The sequence below is a fragment of the Physeter macrocephalus genome, chromosome 11 (assembly GCF_002837175.3).
Source record: "Physeter macrocephalus isolate SW-GA chromosome 11, ASM283717v5, whole genome shotgun sequence".
Lineage (NCBI taxonomy): Eukaryota > Metazoa > Chordata > Mammalia > Artiodactyla > Physeteridae > Physeter > Physeter macrocephalus.
This window is the reverse complement of record NC_041224.1, coordinates 147,466,929-147,487,139: the sequence shown is the minus strand read 5'-3', so window position 1 is coordinate 147,487,139 and position 20,211 is coordinate 147,466,929. Positions and strand designations below refer to the sequence as shown.

Below are 20,211 nucleotides of genomic sequence, written 5' to 3'. Positions count from 1 at the left end.
AGCTACTGAAGCCCACAGGCCTAGAGCCCGTGCTCCGCAACAAGAGAAGCCACCGCAATGAGAAGCCTGCACACCACAACAAAGAGCAGCCCCCGCTCAGTGCAACTAGAGAAAGCCCAAGCACAGCAACGAAGACCCAACGCAGCCAAAAATAAATAAATAATTTTTAAAAAGAAATAAAAAGCTGAGATTTAGAAATTAGACACATTTCTAGAGAAAATACAGCTCTATAGAGTAGAGAATACTGGGGAAATTTTAAATTTTTGACCTAAATAGCCTAATGCTTTTCCCCCAGAAGTAGTTTTCTAAACTAGAAATTTCCGAAGTCTAATAAGATAAATTTAGTCAGTCCTACTAATGAAATTGACATTTTGGTTTTAGTTCTGATGCCCTTGTTATCTTTTAGTAAAGTGGAGCTGAGCCACATCAATTTCTCATGGAGTTTGATGACACTTACTTGGGAACAACTAGGACAATGTTTTCCGATGTCTGCCATGTTTATTAAAATTAATTGAACTTTTCCTTCCTTGGGCTTTTGATATTATATTCTGCTGCCCAGATTGCTGCTTGAATAATTTTGTGCCACAGTCCTTTGTATTTTTCCTCACACTTACTCTCTTCCTCTGAGGTCCCCAACTGGAAATCCAGATTAATGAGGCTGTTTTTGGTTGCAAGTGACTGACGCTAGTTTAAGCCTAAAGGAATTCATTGGCTCATGCAGCTAGGAAGTTCAGACATGTATTGGCTTCTGTAAGCTATAATTTAGATGAGTAGTTTTTGAGTCCATCTAGGGACACCAGGGGACTCCAAGATCTTTTCAGAGGATCTACAAAGTCAAAAGTATTTTCATACTAATACTAAGCCATTATGTGTCTTTCTCCTCTCATTTTCTCATTAGATACAGTAGAGTTTTCCAGAGGCTTTGTGATGTGTAGTGATGTCATCTCTCTGATAGCTAATGGAATGTGTGCCACGACTACTAAGCCTGCACTCTAGAGCCTGCGAGCCACAGCTACTGAAGCCCACAGGCCTAGAGCCCGTGCTCCGCAACAAGAGAAGCCACCGCAATGAGAAGCCTGCACACCACAACAAAGAGCAGCCCCCGCTCAGTGCAACTAGAGAAAGCCCAAGCACAGCAACGAAGACCCAACGCAGCCAAAAATAAATAAATAATTTTTAAAAAGAAATAAAAAGCTGAGATTTAGAAATTAGACACATTTCTAGAGAAAATACAGCTCTATAGAGTAGAGAATACTGGGGAAATTTTAAATTTTTGACCTAAATAGCCTAATGCTTTTCCCCCAGAAGTAGTTTTCTAAACTAGAAATTTCCGAAGTCTAATAAGATAAATTTAGTCAGTCCTACTAATGAAATTGACATTTTGGTTTTAGTTCTGATGCCCTTGTTATCTTTTAGTAAAGTGGAGCTGAGCCACATCAATTTCTCATGGAGTTTGATGACACTTACTTGGGAACAACTAGGACAATGTTTTCCGATGTCTGCCATGTTTATTAAAATTAATTGAACTTTTCCTTCCTTGGGCTTTTGATATTATATTCTGCTGCCCAGATTGCTGCTTGAATAATTTTGTGCCACAGTCCTTTGTATTTTTCCTCACACTTACTCTCTTCCTCTGAGGTCCCCAACTGGAAATCCAGATTAATGAGGCTGTTTTTGGTTGCAAGTGACTGACGCTAGTTTAAGCCTAAAGGAATTCATTGGCTCATGCAGCTAGGAAGTTCAGACATGTATTGGCTTCTGTAAGCTATAATTTAGATGAGTAGTTTTTGAGTCCATCTAGGGACACCAGGGGACTCCAAGATCTTTTCAGAGGATCTACAAAGTCAAAAGTATTTTCATACTAATACTAAGCCATTATGTGTCTTTCTCCTCTCATTTTCTCATTAGATACAGTAGAGTTTTCCAGAGGCTTTGTGATGTGTAGTGATGTCATCTCTCTGATAGCTAATGGAATGTGTGTTTGTATATTCTTATATTTAAAAAATTTTAATATAGTAAATACCAATGGGTATAACCTACTTAAACAAAAGCTCTTTGGAGTCCTCAATAATTTTTAAGAGTGTAAAGGGGTCCTGAGACCAAAATCTTGGAAACCACAAGTTTAGGTCATGTCTCCATCCCAAAGCACTAAGGCAAAGGCAATAACATTTTCTAATTGGTTGGCCTCAGTCATGTGCTCACCCAGAGGATCAGGATCAGATGAACCCCTACCAAATAGACAAAGATCAAGGAAGGATGCATCTGGGTACCATATGTAAGGCTAGTGCCTTGATAGATTAGTAGTTAGTCAGAAAGGGTTTAAACTGAAATGTCAACTGAGACTTAAAATTGTTGCTGGTGATAAAAAGTTGAAAAGCTGGATACTTCCATTAAGGCATCTGAATTAGCATACCAGTTGGGAAAATAAATGCATAACACCCACCCCCCACACACACACACAAAATCTCTTATCTCTCTCTACCATTACTATAGATTTTAATCTTTTCTGAGGGCTTTAATTTATACATTTGATACCACCCACATTGTTTCATGTTAATATTCAGAAGATAGAGAAGCTGTTCCCTGTGTGTCCTGACAATTTACAAATGTACAAGGTCACCACTTATTTATATGGCTGCTTACCTGATAAAAGAAGGAAACTAGAAACAAAAAAGTTTTATTTCTAAAGAAAGCACTGGTTTTTCTCCCTCCTTAATTCAAAGAAAGTGTAGACGAAAGAGGAGGAGGACAGTATTTGCTAGAAGATGAAGAAATTATTAGATAAGGGAAAGGAGAATGAGATTTGTTAAATGGAAAAGTAACATTAAGTGTCCAGAAACTATTTAATTTCTTAAAAGGGCTCTGTCTACAAGGCCTTCAGTTTTTAGTATTCAGTATAAACAAATAAAGAAAAAATAGTCCCTGGGACTTCATTGGTGGCACAGTGGTTAAGACTCCGTGCTCCCAATGCAGGGGGGCCAGCTTCGATCCCTGGTCCGGGAGTTAGATCCTACATGCATGCCGCAACTAAGAGTTCACATGCCACAACTAAGGAGCCCACGTACCACAGCTAAGGAACCCGTGAGACGCAACTAAGAAGCCCGCCTGCCTCAACTAAGACCCGGTGCAACCAACCAAATAAATAAATAAATAAATATTTTTAATAAAGAAGAGAAAAAATAGTCCCAAACTTAACCACTGACATGGATTAAGTTTAAGTGAGCTTTTTAAAAAAATCAAAAATTATTATTATTAATTGGTTTCCATATAATCAAAGCCCAACTACCCTAGAAAAATAGTTTTGTCTCTATAAAAGCAACAAAAAATTATTTTGTTAACCTAAGTAACCTCATTTTCTCCCAGGCTGACTAATAATTGGAGGAAGTATGGTCGATAGGAATGTTTATACAGTAGTTTAGCTTAAAATGAACCTTCAGTAGAAGTTTGAAATGTTAGGAAGCATAAATGAATTGGTGAAGGAAGCAGAGACGATGGATTTTTCAGTTGTGCTGAAAAATCTCATTTTACCATGTAATAATTACATTTCATATTTATCTGCCTGTGTATCGCCTGCTGTGGGATTGATTGGGTGCAGAGCGTGTATCCCTTTCCAACACAGAACCTTGTTTTCTTCCCATTTCCTAATATTTGATGACTAAATACAGAACATATAAGGCAATAGGGACTTTGAATTGCTAGCAGTGCAGGCTACTCCCAAGGTACCAGAGGGGCTGTTAGAAATTTGCCTTGGCATGTAACAGCTTGCAGAAGCCTCTGCCTATAAAAGGAGACACCAGCTAACGTGGCCAGAGTTCACACAAACAATATTAAAGCTGGATTTTTCTGCCTGGATCTAAAAGAGTAAGGCAAAATGTTGCATACTGTCCCTTGTCCCCTTTGATGACTGCAATTCTAGATTAAAGATGAAAATAGCAGACTGTTGTTGTTGGCCTTATTTCATTTAGGAAAGAAGTGTGACAAACATTACAAATCACTTTGTAGTCATTGCAAAAAAGCAACTTTTGGGGGTGAAATGTTAGCAAATATTCTTTGAATAGCTTGAATGTCAAGGTAAAATAAATGAGATAAGCCACAAAAATAGTACTACCCAAGATTATGGTTATTAAATGTTTTGCTGATGGGATAGAGTTTTCCTCAGTTGAATTTAAAATTGAAAAGTATCTCCCAAGTATAGTCAAGAGTATCAGTGATTTTATTCTCAGAGAAACATAACTGGAACATTATGAGTATAAATAAAATTGTAATGTTTCAGTGGCATAAATATTTTCTGATTACTAATTCAGTTTTGCTAATAATTTGATTCTGAGATGGGAATGCCCTAAATATAGAAATATTCCAACCATATTGGAAGGAACAGCCCTCCCTGTAATTTAAACTAATATTGGATTTATCAGTGATTCTCTTGGGAGTTTGGGTATCTCGAATGAGTCTCTGATCTGTTGGGTAAGTTGACCGAATAAATTTGTACCCACAAAGCTGAGATCCATATTCTGGACTTATCAAAATGCAGACACCCAGGCATAGCCATCCAATCTAACTGATAACTTTGCACTGCCATATAAGTGAAAGTCGGAATCCAATGTGAAGTCTTAAAGACAGTAGAAAAAAAAGGCTATAATATTTCAGTTTTGTGCTTTGAAGAAATTGAAAGATTTGGAACATTTGAGGGAAAGGTGATTAAGCCTAATAATAATGAACATACAATTTCAGTAGTTTAGAGATGGCAAATGATTCACTTTTTAAGAAGTTATACATCTCTGCTAGCAAGTGAATTGTTTATTTCATGCTTTGGTTAACAAAAAAAAAAATGGGAAAAAAGGTCAGATACTCATCTAAACCCATTTCAAGGGTAAAAACAAACAAACAAAAAACATGATTTTAAAACATTTGAATGGTGTTCTTTTAATCCAATTTTTAAAATGGGAATCAAAGGCCTTGTGATTAAATGATGTATTCCAGATAGTCAGTGGTACAATCAGATTTTATATTCCTGATTTTTCTTCTCATTGCTCTGTCTAATCCAAGTGACTTGGAAAATCTTTCAGGACTGCTAAAGCACAGAGGGCCTAGATAAGAACAGATGTGGCTTTCTTGAAACAGAATGTGGACTACACACTCAGCTAACTCAGTTGGTAGAACATGAAACTAATTGTCTCAGGACTGCAGAGCCTGTTATTTTTGTGGTCAAGAGAGGAAAGATATGAGTTAAATTGGAATATGAATTGGCAGTAATAATACCAGGCTCTGGTAATTAGCTTAACTGTTACCGTGGGACAGTAACATATGGGACTTTGGACACCCTTTCAACATATCTGAACTTCAGTGTCCTCTTCTGTAAAGTGATGGAGATTTATACTTGTTTAAAGTCCCATCTAATGCCCAAATTCTATGATTTCATGTAAAGTTTTCCAGTCTGAAAGTACATTTTAAAAAATCCGCCTTTAAAGCAACCTTTAAAAATGTAAATTGACCTTGGGAGAGGGAAGATTTTTACTTAGTTGGCTTACTTTACTCATTACACCATACAAGGGATTCCTACAGGTCATGAAGTGTTTTGTAACAAATCAACTTTCCTCATATTGACATGAGATAGGAAATTAATGACAACTTATTTAAAGAAAAGATCTGAAGATCTCAGGGACTACAGTATGATCCAGTGGTATCATACTGACACAAAACAGGGTGTCAATAGACCTGGGACTTTGGAATTAACTCTCTGTGGCCTTATGCCATACCTGAGGCTCTATCAAATCCCAGGTACTGTGTTAGGTGATCAAAGTGAAAAGATGAAGAAGACACAGTCCTGGGCCTCAAAGAGCACACAATTTGGTAAGGGAGATCAATAGCTGGGTAAATAAACAATTGCAAGATAGTTCGCTAAGTGTTATGGTAGATGTAAGGTAGCCTGAACAATGATTCTGAAACCTGGCTGCACATAAGAATTTCCTGGGGACCTTTTTAAAAACTACAGATGCTTTTGCCCTCTCTCTCAGAGATCATAATTTTAAAAAAAAATTTATTTATTTTTGGCTGCGTTGGGTCTTCCTTGTTGCAAGAGGGCTTTCTCTGGTTGCGGCTAGCTGGGGCTACTCTTTGCTGCGGTGCGCGGGTGGGCTTCTCATTGCGGTGGCTTCTCTTGTTGCAGAGCACAGGCTCTAGGCACGTGGGCTTCAGTAGTTGCAGCACGCGGGCTTCAGTAATTGTGGCTCTCAGGCCCTAGAGTGCAGGCTCAGTAGTTGTGGTGCACGGGCTTAGTTGCTCCATGGCGTGTGGGATCTTCCTGGACTAGGGATCGAACCTGGGTCCCCTGCATTTGCAGGCGGATTCTTAACCACTGCGCCACCAGAGAAGTCCCTCAGAGATCATAATTTACGTGATCTAGAGAGGGGCTTAGTGAATTGGTGTTTTTAAAAGCTCCCAAGGATATTCTGATACACAACTAGGATTGAGAATTAGTGGGATAGTAGAAGGGCACCAAACTTGGCCCTTAGGTCAAATAGACAACGGTCAAGCAGACAAGAAGAGAAGAATCGTTCAGACAGAGGAACAGCTTTGTGCAAAGGCATGGATATAACAGAACTCATGGTACATCAGGAGAACTGCAACTAGTTCTGTGCAGCTCACTGTAGACGTATGAGGGAAGGGGGTTACAGTGAAAGATGAGACTGGAGATGTAGGCAGGAGGCAGATCTTTATGTGTTTTGTGAAGGAGTTTGGACTTTATACTGAAGTCAAGGGGAAATCAGTAGGGACGTGACATGATCTCATTTCTCTTTTAGAAAAGATAGTTTCAGTGGTGCTGTGGAAGATGGATTAGAGGGGCTGGAATCAGTGAAACTAGTTAAATAGGCTGTGGTAATCCAGGCAGGAAAGAGAGCCTGAACTAAAACAGTGGCACTGGGAAGGCAGAAGATATTCAAGGAATAGATAACTAGGAGGCAGTATCAACAGGGCAGATGGGTGTGGTGGGTGAAAGAGTAAGAGGAGTCTATGGAGTATTATTTCCTTATTTTGTAACTACTTTTGCTCATTTGCTAGTGGAGGATCTGCCCAGAATTAAACACTTCAGAGGTGGAGAGGAGCAGCTTTTTATGGACTTGTTAACATACAATGTGGTTTGAATCTAGTCATTTCAAAAATCAAAAGCTATCAAAATAATCAGAGGCTGTTTACAATCCCTAAATGACTAAATTCCTGACATGCTTAAGGCCAAGCATCTAACTAGCATTTCTACCCATTGTGGAGGGGAGAGAGAGTGGAAATAGCACTTAAAAAAAAGGTTTGAGAGATTTTAATTAACACAAATGGCTAGTCTTTAAATCTGTCCAAAGCAAAGGGAGTGAAAGCCTTCTAATCCTTCAGCGCTTCATCTGGCCTTGACCTCAGAAAAAAGAGCTTCCCTCTTTCTTCATCAAACTGACTTCCTTTAGCTCCTTGTTGTTCTGTGTAGGTCTTTGTGCCCAGAATTCTCTAAGACAGGAAAAAACAGAAAAAAACGACAGCTAAAGCACCAAGTGTCCTGGCACTCATTTGCAAATCCTCTAAAAATATTAAATTAGAATACTAAAAATATTAACAAATGCATTCCAAAATTCTACACCCACTATCTATTCAAGCCTTTGAAATGATTTCGAAAACCAAAGTAATTTTCACATTAGATTCACTTTTGCCAGTAGTTGCTCTGCTCATAGTTGCAGTGTCCATGGTACCTGATGGGGAAAATTAGGAAAATGTGAGCTTTCTTTGAGTAGAAAACCCTAGTTTTATTCTGAGTTGCAAGGCTATTAGCATTCATCATAGTACCATATCACTGTAGGACTGACTCTGGTATTAGTATTGATGTGGATTTTCTATTTGTTGTTTTAGAAAATAACTTCATCAAACAATGTTTTTAAAGTTGAAGTGGCAAACCTTTTTTTTTTTCCATTGAGAGCTCATGTCCCACAGGAAAAAAAAATCGTTTGAAGATTACATCAAGTAAAAACAATTTTATTTGAGAGCCTACAAAGTGTGCTTCAAATACAACTTTTAAATGAAGAAATGAGATGATAACTCACGCACATATCTGTACACCCTCTGGTAACCCAGACACATATTCCACAAAAATGGGTAACTGTGGACAGGGGAGAACAAACAAAAGATGAAGGTGGGGTTGGGGATGAGAAAGAGGAGGCAGAGAGAAAAACAGGCACAGACTGAGAGAGAAAGGGAGAGAATAAAAAGGGAAAGAGGGAGAATTGTAGGGTGCTAAATAGGCTCTGTGGTGAGTCAGTCCTAGGTGAGGGTTGCCAGACTAAAATATAGGACACCCAGTTAAATTTGAATTTCAATAAACACCAAATGATTTTTAGTATATGTATGTCCCATGCAATAGTTGGGACATATTTAAACTCAACATTTATTGTTTATCTGCAATTCAAACTTAACTGGGGATCTTCTTTCTATTAGCTAAGTATGACAGCCTAATCCTAGACAACCTTCTGCTCTCCTGATTGTGTGATGCAAAAAAGTTTAGAATATATTGTCTGTCACTCACTGAAATAATCATAATATCAATACAGGTACAGTTTACTTTTTTTTCAACCTTCAAAATTTATATTTCAGAAAGAAGACTTTTGTTTTCCCCTGGACTTCTGTGGAGTTTTATAGGAAGTGAAAGAATGAGCTAGTTTAGAAATTAACTTCGGACTTCCTTGGTGGCGTAGTGGTTAAGAATCCGCCTGCCAGTGCAGGGGACACGGGTTCAATCCCTGGTCCAGGGAAGATCTTACATGCCGCGGAGCAACTATGCCCGTGCACCACAACCACTGAGCCCGCGTGCCACAACTACTGAAGCCCGCGCACCTAGAGCCTGTGCTCCACAACGAGAGAAGCCACTGCAATGAGAAGCCCAGGCACTGCAACGAAGAGTAGCCCCTGCTCCCTGCAACTGGAGAAAGTCTGCGTGCAGCAACGAAGACCCAAATGCAACTAAAAATAAATTAATTAAAATAAAATTTAAAAAAAAAGTTAACTTCATGAGCTACTAATACCATGAACCGAAGGCTGACATTCAAAAGGTTTAAGTTGCTGCAAAGCTTGAAATAGCCTGTATTTGAGGGCAATGCTATTTATCAAGGACTCAGATTGGAGCCAGCTGTGGGTTTCCGCCCCTGCCTTTCAGAATTTTAGCTTAACACTACTATTTTCCTTTCAGCAGCACCTGCTGGAGTATATTCAGCCATCAGGAGGAGTAATACTAAAGTGAAGTAAAGGTTGAAGCTGGGGAGAATGACTTGCTTTCAGAACAGAGGGAGTTATAGAATAAATAAGGTCTCAAGAGTATTCATTTCCCACAGCACTGGGCTTTCATCTGAATTTATAAGTGTAGCAAAATATTCACATGCAACCTTCAGCTTCTTAAAAGAGCTCAAGGAAATGCTAAGAGTTGGGGTGGGCGTTTGGGGGTGGGATAGGGGAGGAGAGAAAAGCAAGGCTGTCAGAGTCAAGTGTCTTATCACCAGTTCTATTATTATGGAAGATAAACTTCTTCTTTAAACACTGGCAGGTGTGATGGGAAACAGCTGAATTTAAAGATTGCTTCGTGCCTGTGCGCTCTAAGATGGGTGACTGCCAAAGGCCAAGAACTGCTCTCTTGACTCTACAGAAGCCTGGGAAGGGCTGCCGTACACTCTGGGTCAAACTGTAATTTTATACTGGTCTGGAAGTAAATCCCTTCAAATGTGACCCGTCTCTGGAAAGACTTCACCGTGGATATAAAATATTTTTCTCTCCTATAAGACTAGGTGAGGGTCTTCCCTGGTGGCACAGTGGTTGAGAGTCTGCCTGCCAATGCCGGGGACGCGGGTTCGTGCCCTGGTCCGGGAGGATCCCACATGCCGCGGAGCGGCTGGGCCCGTGAGCCATGGCTGCTGAGCCTGCACTTCCGGAGCCTGTGCTCCGCAACGGGAGAGGTCACAACAGTGAGAGGCCCCAGTACCACAAAAAAAAAACAACAAAAAAAACCCACAAAGACTAGGTGATGAAGTATGTTAAACCGATGAGACTGACCTGGCTAATGATACATACAACCTGGGCCTCAAGGGAATTTGCAAATAGGGATTACTTGAAGTGTTACAAAGTCAGTATTAACACAGGATTATATTTTGCCAACCAAACAGATCACACCACTGCAGTGCAGCCAACAAGCACACAGGACAATCGATGTGGGAGGAGGAATTCTTGGCGAAGAGCAGTGCGATAACCCTCCCTCTACTTGGAAATGCCTATAACAGAAGGGCCTGTACCCTGATTCGCTGGAAGGTGTGTCCAAAATTACATTCAATCCTTTAAGACAGATCTGTGAAATTCAATTCTTTTGAAACTAGAGGAAAAGGAACATTATCCAGGAACACTACTAAGTACTTAAACTTCAAAAGGTCCCCACCTTGCGCAATTGCCTGATTTTTTAATTCCTTGTCCTGATCGCCTGATTTATCTGTGGTAGGAAAAAAGCAAACAGTATTAGGGATTGTGGAGGGTGGGACAGTGGCTGTTTTTGGAATGGAGGACACTGTAGTTCAAGGAGTGGTATAATAATAGGTATGGATTTTGCAGCAGAATGCTGAATTTAATATGGGATAATCAAGGCTGCCAGTAATACACCTCAGTGTCACAAAGCATGGCAGAAAACACCAATAGATCTTTTAATTTTTTCATTTGATACATAAATGTAGCACATTTTGTCCTAAGGGCAATAGAAGACTGATGCCTCCCTGCAGGTTCCTGAATTACCACCGTTTCTGGACTAAAGGCCTGGATGTGATTGGTGCCACCTACTGGTCTAAATGCAGAATTACAAATCTGTCAACCCCTTTTCGAAGTAGTATTTCTTTTGTTACTGAACAAATTAATGTTGGGGGTATGATTCTTTATTGGGAGGATTATACATTAAACAAGTGATAAGACTGAATTCAAATGATAGCCTTTAGATGTGGAAGAGTCATAAGAAATCACATACTGGAACACTGTCACTTTACAGCATCTTTTAGGAGGTGAGCTTTGGATATGCAGTCAGAAGCCTGGCTTCTCTGAACTAGCTTCTTGTTCTATAATACCTGCCCCATAGAATCATTGTGAGGGTTACACAAAACCATGTTTTCAACATGCTCTATAATATATTATGGTTGCTTGAGATAAAGAAAAACACTGAAACAAAATGACTGGTCCAGGTCATCTAAATAGCCTCAGAGTAAGGCCTGCAGCTCATTTATCTGACTCTAAATCCAGTGCTTTTCCCAGGAAATTGCTATTTCCCAAAATTTGATGGTGAGATGATTTTAGGAGGCACCTGCAATAAATTTAGGAGGTGCTGGAACACAGCATTAAATACTATAAATCACAGTGAGAAAATTATTCCTTTTTTGATCCTTTCAAACTTGACACCTTGATGGCATCAAGGAGAAGAGTTTCAGTTTGGTGCTGATTTTCTTTAACACTCTCTACATCTTGCTGATCTCACTTCCTAATAAAGATTAAAACAGGCCTTAGGGTTCAGCACTGTGTTAGAATACTAAAATTTTGTTCTCTGTATACTTATTATGTTTACTTTCTATTATAGAAAACTACATTTGTTTTTCGTTTACAACACATATTACTGTTGGTAATAATATCTTAATATAACTACTTTAAAAATCCCTCTATGAAGAAAGCTAATATTTCTTTTGTTTTCTTTTCAATAATTAAACACTAGGTTATAAATAGGTCAATAAAACCAAAATCTAAGACTTAAATTTCATATCCCACTTGGGCTCAAACAAACTCAGAGATTTTGTGTATGTGTGTATTAGAAAATGAAACTGGTCTACAATAAGTGCTCAATGCATGTGCAATCAATAACACACAAGCAATGGGTCACACATGCCTGTGGCTACATGCACTTGTGGTAACTGAACAGTTTAGTGTCCTATCGCTTAATACTCCAGAAGCATTAGAGGAGAGAATAGAAAAGAGGATGTTGATCTGTAGGCTGTTCTAGTTCAGAGTTCAGAGATTCAGTGTTCTGCAAGCAAAGGAAAAAAAATCTTCCGGGGTGATCACGCTGAATGGAATCTTTCACTATTTATTTTCTTGGCTTGATTTGAATCGAGTGAAAAGATTTTTGGCTCCTTACTCTATGGATCCCTTGAGATGACTTTCAGCTAATTTTAAATGAAATAAGACGTGGATCTCTCGCCCTCATAACCCTCCCCTCCTCTATCTTTTTAATTTGCATCTTAATGACTTTATACTGCTTCTGGTTGTATTCCAGGTTCTTACTGGAGAAGAAAACCTCAAGCTTTCTGCTTTCCAATTCTTATCAGAACAACAGTTAAAAGGGAGACATGAATGGAACACTAGCTGAAGGATAGGTAGTTCCTCCAATCATCCAGATTTTCTAAATTTTAAATATGGATCAAGTCAGACCAACAGAGTGCTATTGACCTGGACCAAATCATCTTGAGCTGATCCATCGCTTTTAAAAAAAGTTCACATCAATAATTTCTTATCATATTGTGCCAAGGAACAGATAAGAAACAGCCTAGGAAATTTAGATTCTGAATTTATTTTAGAAATATTTTTGAGGACATTAGCTACTATGACACACATAGAGTGTCCTGTTCCCCTGATGAGGACCTGGAAGAGAAATTTCTCTCTCATTTCAGTACCAGTAAAAGCTGTGTTTCTTCTGAGAACTTGGTTTATTTTTATTTTGTGGACACCATAAATTCATGTTTCTTTTTTGGGGAAATTCATAACCAAGACTGAAGCCTACCTGTACCAACTGTATGGTACTTTCATTACACATTTTTATGTATTTACCTGGCTTCAACTTATTTTCCCTTTGCCTTGATTTAGTCATCTGTTTATTTGATCTTCATGCTGTGTGTGATTTTATAAGTTATTCAAGCCATTATGGAATATGATTGAGAAGAAATTAGAGATATACATATTAATACTGATAAAACATTGGCATCCCTTAGCCATGATTTCTTATTGCATGTCTCTTTTTTTTTTCGGTACGTGGGCCTCTCACTGTTGTGGCCTCTCCTGTTGCGGAGCACAGGCTCCGGACGCGCAGGCCCAGCGGCCATGGCTCGCGGGCCCAGCCGCTCCGCGGCATGTGGGTTCCTCCTGGACTGGCGCACGAACCCGCGTCCCCTGCATCGGCAGGAGGACTCTCAAACACTGCGCCACCAGGGAAGCCCCTGCATGTCTCTTTTTAAAATTACAGAGTTCAGATTCATAGATCCATGAAAATTTAAGAGCCCTTTCTTCCTGTCCCTCAGAAACCATTCCTTTATTTTTTGATGATAAGCTATATGATTTCCTCTAATGATGCCATAAATTCTTTGGGGTCGGGAAATGGTGAAACTCCCAGAGGAATATCTGGATTGGTGAAACTCACAACCAACCATTGTCGGATGTCTCTTTGACCTTCTATTCTGAAGTAGCAGAGTCTATTCCAATAAGATTTGTGAGATCAAACTACTCTAATTCCTAAGAAAGGGGACGAGGTGAGGAGAAAACTAATATTTTATCAGGTGTCAACTATGTATCAACTACATATGCTAAGCACACAATATATTACTCAGTCTTTACAAAGGAAAATTTTATTTCCTCTAGAGGAATCCTTATCTTGATATAAGAGTTTCAGTGTAATAATGATGATGATGATAGTGCAAACATTTATTATAACACTGCTAACTAACTTACTGTGTGCCAGGTATTGTGTTATCACTTTACAGGTAATGGGATCTCCAATGTAAAACAAAACAAACCTCAAATTGTGTACCTATGATACTCTATCTACCTCGGAACCCAGGAAGATTCAAAAATGCTTGCTTTGGCTCAAAATTCTGCCATATGTACAGTGATAACTTCAGATCATTGGGCTTCTGGTAGTTCTTCAAGGCTTCAATTCTCAGCTCAATCACTTTGCCATTAAAGTCATTCTATAAGAGAACATTTTTCAAAACTACTCATATAGTATTGGCTTCTCTAAATCCACTATTACCTGAATTCTTTTTTACTCAAAGATTAAAAATGATCCTATCATGCTCAGTCTTTAAAAGTGGGCAGAAATTATGTGTGATTTTTTCCCGCATTTCAAATAGGGCAAAATCAAGATCATAGCGAAAAAGTGCTATACTCAAGGTGAAGCTGAAGATAGGTCTCTTCAGTCATCTTCCCACAAAACATTTCTTTTAGCATGATAATTGGTAATCCAGATGAGAGGATCAGGTTTACCATTAGGAAACTAAAAGCCTCTATATTACATGAATGAAATTGTACCCTGTGTCCAGCCTTGGAAGACTTAGTACCTGAATGAAGTTAGCTTGTTTCTGATACCTGACCCATTCCATTTTCCTCTGTTGCTTTTCCTGGTGGAAGAAAGAGCCTCTGGCGACAAAGTAAATTGAGATCAGAAATCAGTTTTCTCAATATGCTGCAAAGACTTTATAGCAAAATTATGGTGTCATAGATTCACTGATATATTGGTTTCAACTGCAGTCCTCTTAATTGGCATCACCTGTACATCCCACTCTCGCAAAGCTAAAAGCTAAATGAACAGGATCGTTTTCTATCAGTGAGTTGGCTGCGGGAAGATTAGATACAAGCATAATATCTCTAAATAAATGTTCAAAACCAAATTAACAAGTGTTTTGACATCACATAGCTATTTCGAAGTTGTCATTATTGGTACAGATTTTCCCACTTTGCTCTAGCTATCATGATTTACCAGAAACTTGCCGTGTCACTCTGACTCAAATGTATTACCCCAAGGGAACCAGATCTCCTATAAAATTTTGTATCAGTTCAGGAGCACACTTAGGCAGATTATTACTACATTAAAGATTTCTAATCTATCAGCTCTAAAAGCCACTACTTTCAGAAAGATCATACTACCTTCCTTATTTCCTTCACTTTCTCTGCACACAATGTCTCCAGTTCATTCTTGGTCTTCCTAGATGATGAGGGGGTTTTGGGAGACTGGGAAGAAAGAAGAGAGCTAAAGGAAAAGGAGGTCCCAGGAAAGAAATGCAATGTCTTAGCAGACAGTAAATCCAGTATACCCTTAAGGCCCAGATCCTTCCTATCTGTCTACCCTAATCAGTCCTGATTCTCAACGGGCTGTTGCCATCTGTGTGACATCAACAACTTTGAAATTCTAAGCACCATGCAGTCCACTTGCCTTTCTGTCCTGTAAGTCTGCTTTGTTCTTTATCTGCAGTGCTTTTTGTTGATCACTGAGTTCTTCTGTGCTGAATGTCTGTAGAGAGACATTTTGGCAAAGCTTTAAATTACTGGGACTTCATGAGGGAAGTGGAAAGCCAATAGGTGTCAAGTCTTTTGGTTCCTGCCAGTCAGAAAACTCTCAGGGCCTGATATGAAAAGTGTACTACCAAAGGAGGTTCAGAATGGAATGAGCCCTTCCATCTGGTCTTTTGAGTGAAACTTATAATAATAAAAACTATTAACTGAACCTTTATTATATGTCAATCACTACTGTAAGCTACTTACTACATTACTTACTTACTCTACTACATTACAAATGTTCTCATTTAATCCTCACAGGACTATTTTTATTTCCATTTTATAGATAAGAAAACTGAGTCTTAGAGAGGTTAAGTCATTTGTTTAGGGTCACTCAGGTAGGAAAGTACAGAGCTGGAATTTGAACCACATCTCTTGGACTCTGAAGTCTGTCTTCTTAACCACTAGGCATATGATCTTGTCTATTTCTCATTGTCTAAAGGTATGGGGAGGGCCTCCCTGGTGGCGCAGTGGTGGAGAGCCTGCCTGCCGATGCAGGGGACACGGGTTCGTGCCCCGGTCCGGGAAGATCCCGCATGCTGCGGAGCGGCTGGGCCCGTGAGCCATGGCCGCTGAGCCTGCGCGTCCGGAGCCTGTGCTCCACAACGGGAGAGGCTACAACAGTGAGAGGCCCGCGTACCGCAAAAAAAAAAAAAAAAAAAAAAGTATGGGGAGGGAAAGTCAATCACAAGCTCAGGTATATGGACATCCCTTATACAAAGTCTTTTGGGAGCTCTGGAGAAACTGGATTTTAATAGAGGAATGATGCTGGCATATTTCCTATCACTAAGACTCAAGAACTCAGAAACTAAAACTTCTCACAATTCATAGAATTGATTTGTAGCTGTCACTGAGAACTAGGAGCAGATCTCAGTACAAGATGCAGGGCTTGATAGTATCCTAATTATCTGTGGAAAGGTGAGATGGAAAAAGCAGTCAGAGATCACACTCACACCTGTTTATATCACAAGACAATCTTCTATTCAGGTCTCATAATTTGTGAAAAAGCACTTGGATCCCAAAGGCTTAGTCCACAAAGGAATTTCTACCCCTGCTTGGTTTCCCAGCAAAAGGCCATACTATTTTTATATTAAACAATGCTGTGATTATTGCAAAGTCAAAGGGGAATTAGAATCAGGTATTAGTTCATTCAACTTACATTTATAGATTGTCTACTATGTGCCAAGCATTGTGCTACATGCTAGGGATTCCAAGATGAACAAAGCAATCAAGATACTGGAGAAGCATGTATTCCAGAACAGGGCAGGGAGATAAGAAACAAATAAAATAATAATAACACAATAAAATAAAAAAAATAGTGAGCTTATATTATAAAAAGTGCTAAGGAAGACATGAACAGAATTGTATAATAGGAAGTGTTGTGGGGGGTGATGTCCTTTTTCAGGTGGAGTGAATAAGGAGGGCTTCCCTGAGAAGGTGACATTTAAGCAGAGACCTGAAGGATGACAATGAGCCAACTGTAAGAAAATAGCATTACAGCCCAGGGATAAAGCAAAAGCAAAAGTCTTTAGAAAGGAAGGTCTTGGCATGTGGAGGCCAGTGTGGGAGGGGAGGACTTCTATGAGGAGACTAGAAAGGTAGGCAAGAGCCAGACTATGCCCGGAATGGCTGTAAAGGGTTTTCCTAAGAAGAATGACATTACTTGATTGTTTTAAATAAGATCAGAGAATGAATTGGAATGAGGCATGGGTGGAAACAGAGACATGAAAAAATGAGGATGTGGACCAGAAAAAAGGGAAGCTTCTTTGCATTATGGTTTGTAAGACAGATACTTTCAAGAGATCCTTAGAGGCACACATACCTTTTTCCATAGCATCTCCATTTCTTTCCAAAGCATCTTGTTTTTCCTTTCCTGTTGGAGGGGAAAAAGCAAGAAAATAGAAATATGTGTTTGTCTAGTCATTAAAGTTGGAAGAAATTACTAATAGGGGTACTAAGGGGTAGGGGCATAGTAAACCACAGAGGAAGGCAATAAATGGGCCTAGCCCCAAACCCAGGAACATGAGACATGAGATTGATGATGATGATAATAAATAATAACAACTTGGAATAGTAACTTTAATTATGGTAATTGTGGTATATCAATATAGTAGCGAGTTCCTCACACTTGAAACACTTAAGATGTTCTGATCATATGGCAGTTTCTTTGGGGCTTAGATCACTAATTTTTAATTTTTAAGATCCTTTATGTTGTTAATTTTTTAAAATAAATGTATTTATATTTTTATTTACTTATTTTTGGCTGTGTTGGTTCTTTGTTGCTGCGCAAGAGCTTTCTCTAGTTGCTGAGAGCAGGGGCTACACTTCATTGCGGTGCGCGGGCTTCGCATTGTGGTGGCTTCTCTTTGTTGTGGAGCACAGGCTCTAGGCACGCGGGCTTCAGTAGTTGTGGCTCGGGGGCTCTAGAGCACAGGTTCAGTAGCTGTGGCGCACGGGCTTAGTTGCTTCGCGGCATGTGGGATCTTCCCAGACCAGGGTTTGAACCCGTGTCCTCTGCACTGGCAGGCGGATTCTTAACCACTGTGCCACCAGGGAAGTCCTCTCTTGTTAATTTTTAAAAATCTTGAAAGAATCTCTCATACCAAACTCTTTCTTTTACTTTGGTTATTTTCTATTTCTTCTGAAATGTGAGGGGTTAATATGCTTGTATTCATTAACCTTTAGATAAAAAGATTTTCAAAAGTCAAAGCAATAGAATTTTTGCTAGCTAGTTCTTATTCTTCCCAACATTTCCCCTGACTCCCTTTGGTTCACCCAGGACTTTTCTAGATCAAGGACCTATGAGTGTTGGAGCACCAATGCTAGAGATGAGCACTCTGTCTGACAGCAATGGAATTAAGAGCCCTGTTCAGAAGGCCATTCCCTGGAGTGCCCACCAACCTCTTACCAGATTCTGCTTCATCTCTTCTGCTTCCTTAATGAGCTCAATGACTGAAGATTCACCATTCCCCTTCCCTGCCATAATCTGCCTCATGATCTGCAGACTAGAAAGAAGACAGAGATATCACAAAACATAATACTTCCTAAAAAGAAATATTAATATTCCATGACCAGTCAGAAACTACTCTACCATGAGAGGGAGATAGGGGCTGAAATCACAAGATTTATGGAAGTCCTGGACATAGAAGGTCTCCAAAAGACAATTTCATTCCTAATCGACGTTTGCCTTAGGTATGTGCTCTATAATGAATTCTGTGCTCTGTAAGGCTCAAAACTTAGGTCTCCAACAGCTAGTGAGACTCCTCTCCACCCCTTCAGAAGGAAGTTTTGTTATATGACTTTTGGGGTAGAAAGGGGCGTTTTTTTGCCTCTGTGAAGAAGGAGGTTGAAGAACCTCTTGTCTTAAGGATAAATCTCAGAATTATTCCCTACCCCCATCTCTGTCCATCTCCCCTACTTTGCTTCTCCACATAAAAACATTTGAGTTAGCTGGAGAACCCACTTATATCCTTATGGTAGCCTCTAGAGAATCAAGCCATCAAGAAGTTTCTGACAAAATCTGAATATAAAATCTATGACTGTAAGAGAGGATATTCTTTAAAGGTATTAATTAACTTATGCTTATGTTCTTTGTGCTTTTCCCTCTCTAATTATAAGCAAAGAAGCAAGACTTTGTGTTCTCTTGCCCTTAGAGGGCTGAGTTTCTCGGCTGTAAACAGCTGGTGCTTGACTACAACTTTCTGCCTGGCGTTTGTTCTCACAACTTTCTGCCTGGCTTTTGCTTTCCAAAAGTCTGAGCTCCCTGAAATGTTTATGGTAGGGTAGAGAATGAAGGTAGACACATTAAGGTGAGATTCTCTGAAACTAGAAAGGAAAGAGAGTTGGTGGATCCCAAGAACAGTGAGTGCCCTAGCAAAGAGTTAAGACCTCAACTGCCTAGTACATTTAGTAAGGCCAGACCCTAATCCAGAGGACTTTGATGCTCAGAAATGATTACCATTTCACTGCTTGGCAATACATGACTCTGTTCTTCCATTGTGATTCTAAAGTGATTCCACAAACATAAATGAGGAGCTATCTGTGTGACCATGATGGATTGAGTATAGTAAAGTCTCTTAACAGTTTCTTGGGAAGAAAAGTAATAACTGTAGCCCTGTGAGATGAGCTGAGTTATATTTAATTCTACTAAAAGAAGAAGGATTCCTTGCCACCCTGATTTTGTGGTTACATTCTTTTTAATTTACTATAGCTGAAGGTCTAAACCTTTAAAAAAATGTAAATAATCATTGCTAAATCCTATGGATTAAAGTTCTCTTGCCTTTCCCCCTTCTAGGAAATCCTGAGAAGGGAACACTTACCTTCTTTGTCTTTCCTCCAAGTTAGACGTCAACTTCTGGAATAACAGCTTGTTCTTATCTTCTAGAGGTTTTAGCATCTCTAGCAGTTCCTGCTTCCTTATTTTTAAATCCTCACTCAACTCCTTCAAGTAGTTGTCATCTATTTTTGAACTTCTGTGGGAAGAGACACTATATTTGCCTTCATCCCGGGCTAATAACAGAGACCCTCTTTTCGTTCCTGGATAGTTACCACTTGGCATCTTCCATCAAAGACTCACCTTGTTTTGGAAGATAAGTAAGATCCTGGAGAGTTTGAAGCACTTGTCATCTTGAAGGAAAACTTCTACTCTAAGAATAAAAAAGGTCTTCTTGAAAATATGTGCCTTCTTGTTCCATTCAGTTAAGTCATCATTTTTGTGCTGCTGTTCTTGAAACTCCTGTTGCATTGGACAGATTTTTAGCTACAGGTTGAGGTCACAATGGCGCCAAGACCACAGATTTAACAGGTCTTTTATGTAACTCCAACATCAGTGACAGCTTGTTGACTGAAAATACT

At 39.4% G+C, this 20,211-nt stretch overlaps 1 protein-coding gene across 1 annotated transcript; it reads right to left on the bottom strand.

Annotated features, from left to right (window-relative positions):
* Positions 1–7,371: 7,371 nt before the first annotated feature.
* Positions 7,372–19,983, bottom strand: CCDC196 (coiled-coil domain containing 196). Its single transcript, XM_024133896.1, has 10 exons — positions 19,934–19,983; positions 19,677–19,829; positions 18,266–18,362; positions 17,180–17,230; positions 15,236–15,313; positions 14,950–15,033; positions 14,364–14,423; positions 13,853–13,994; positions 7,660–7,730; positions 7,372–7,491 (listed from the first exon to the last, which is right to left on the bottom strand). The coding sequence occupies exons 1-10, from the start codon at positions 19,981–19,983 to the stop codon at positions 7,372–7,374; spliced, it is 906 nt and encodes a 301-aa protein (XP_023989664.1).
* Positions 19,984–20,211: the final 228 nt, after the last annotated feature.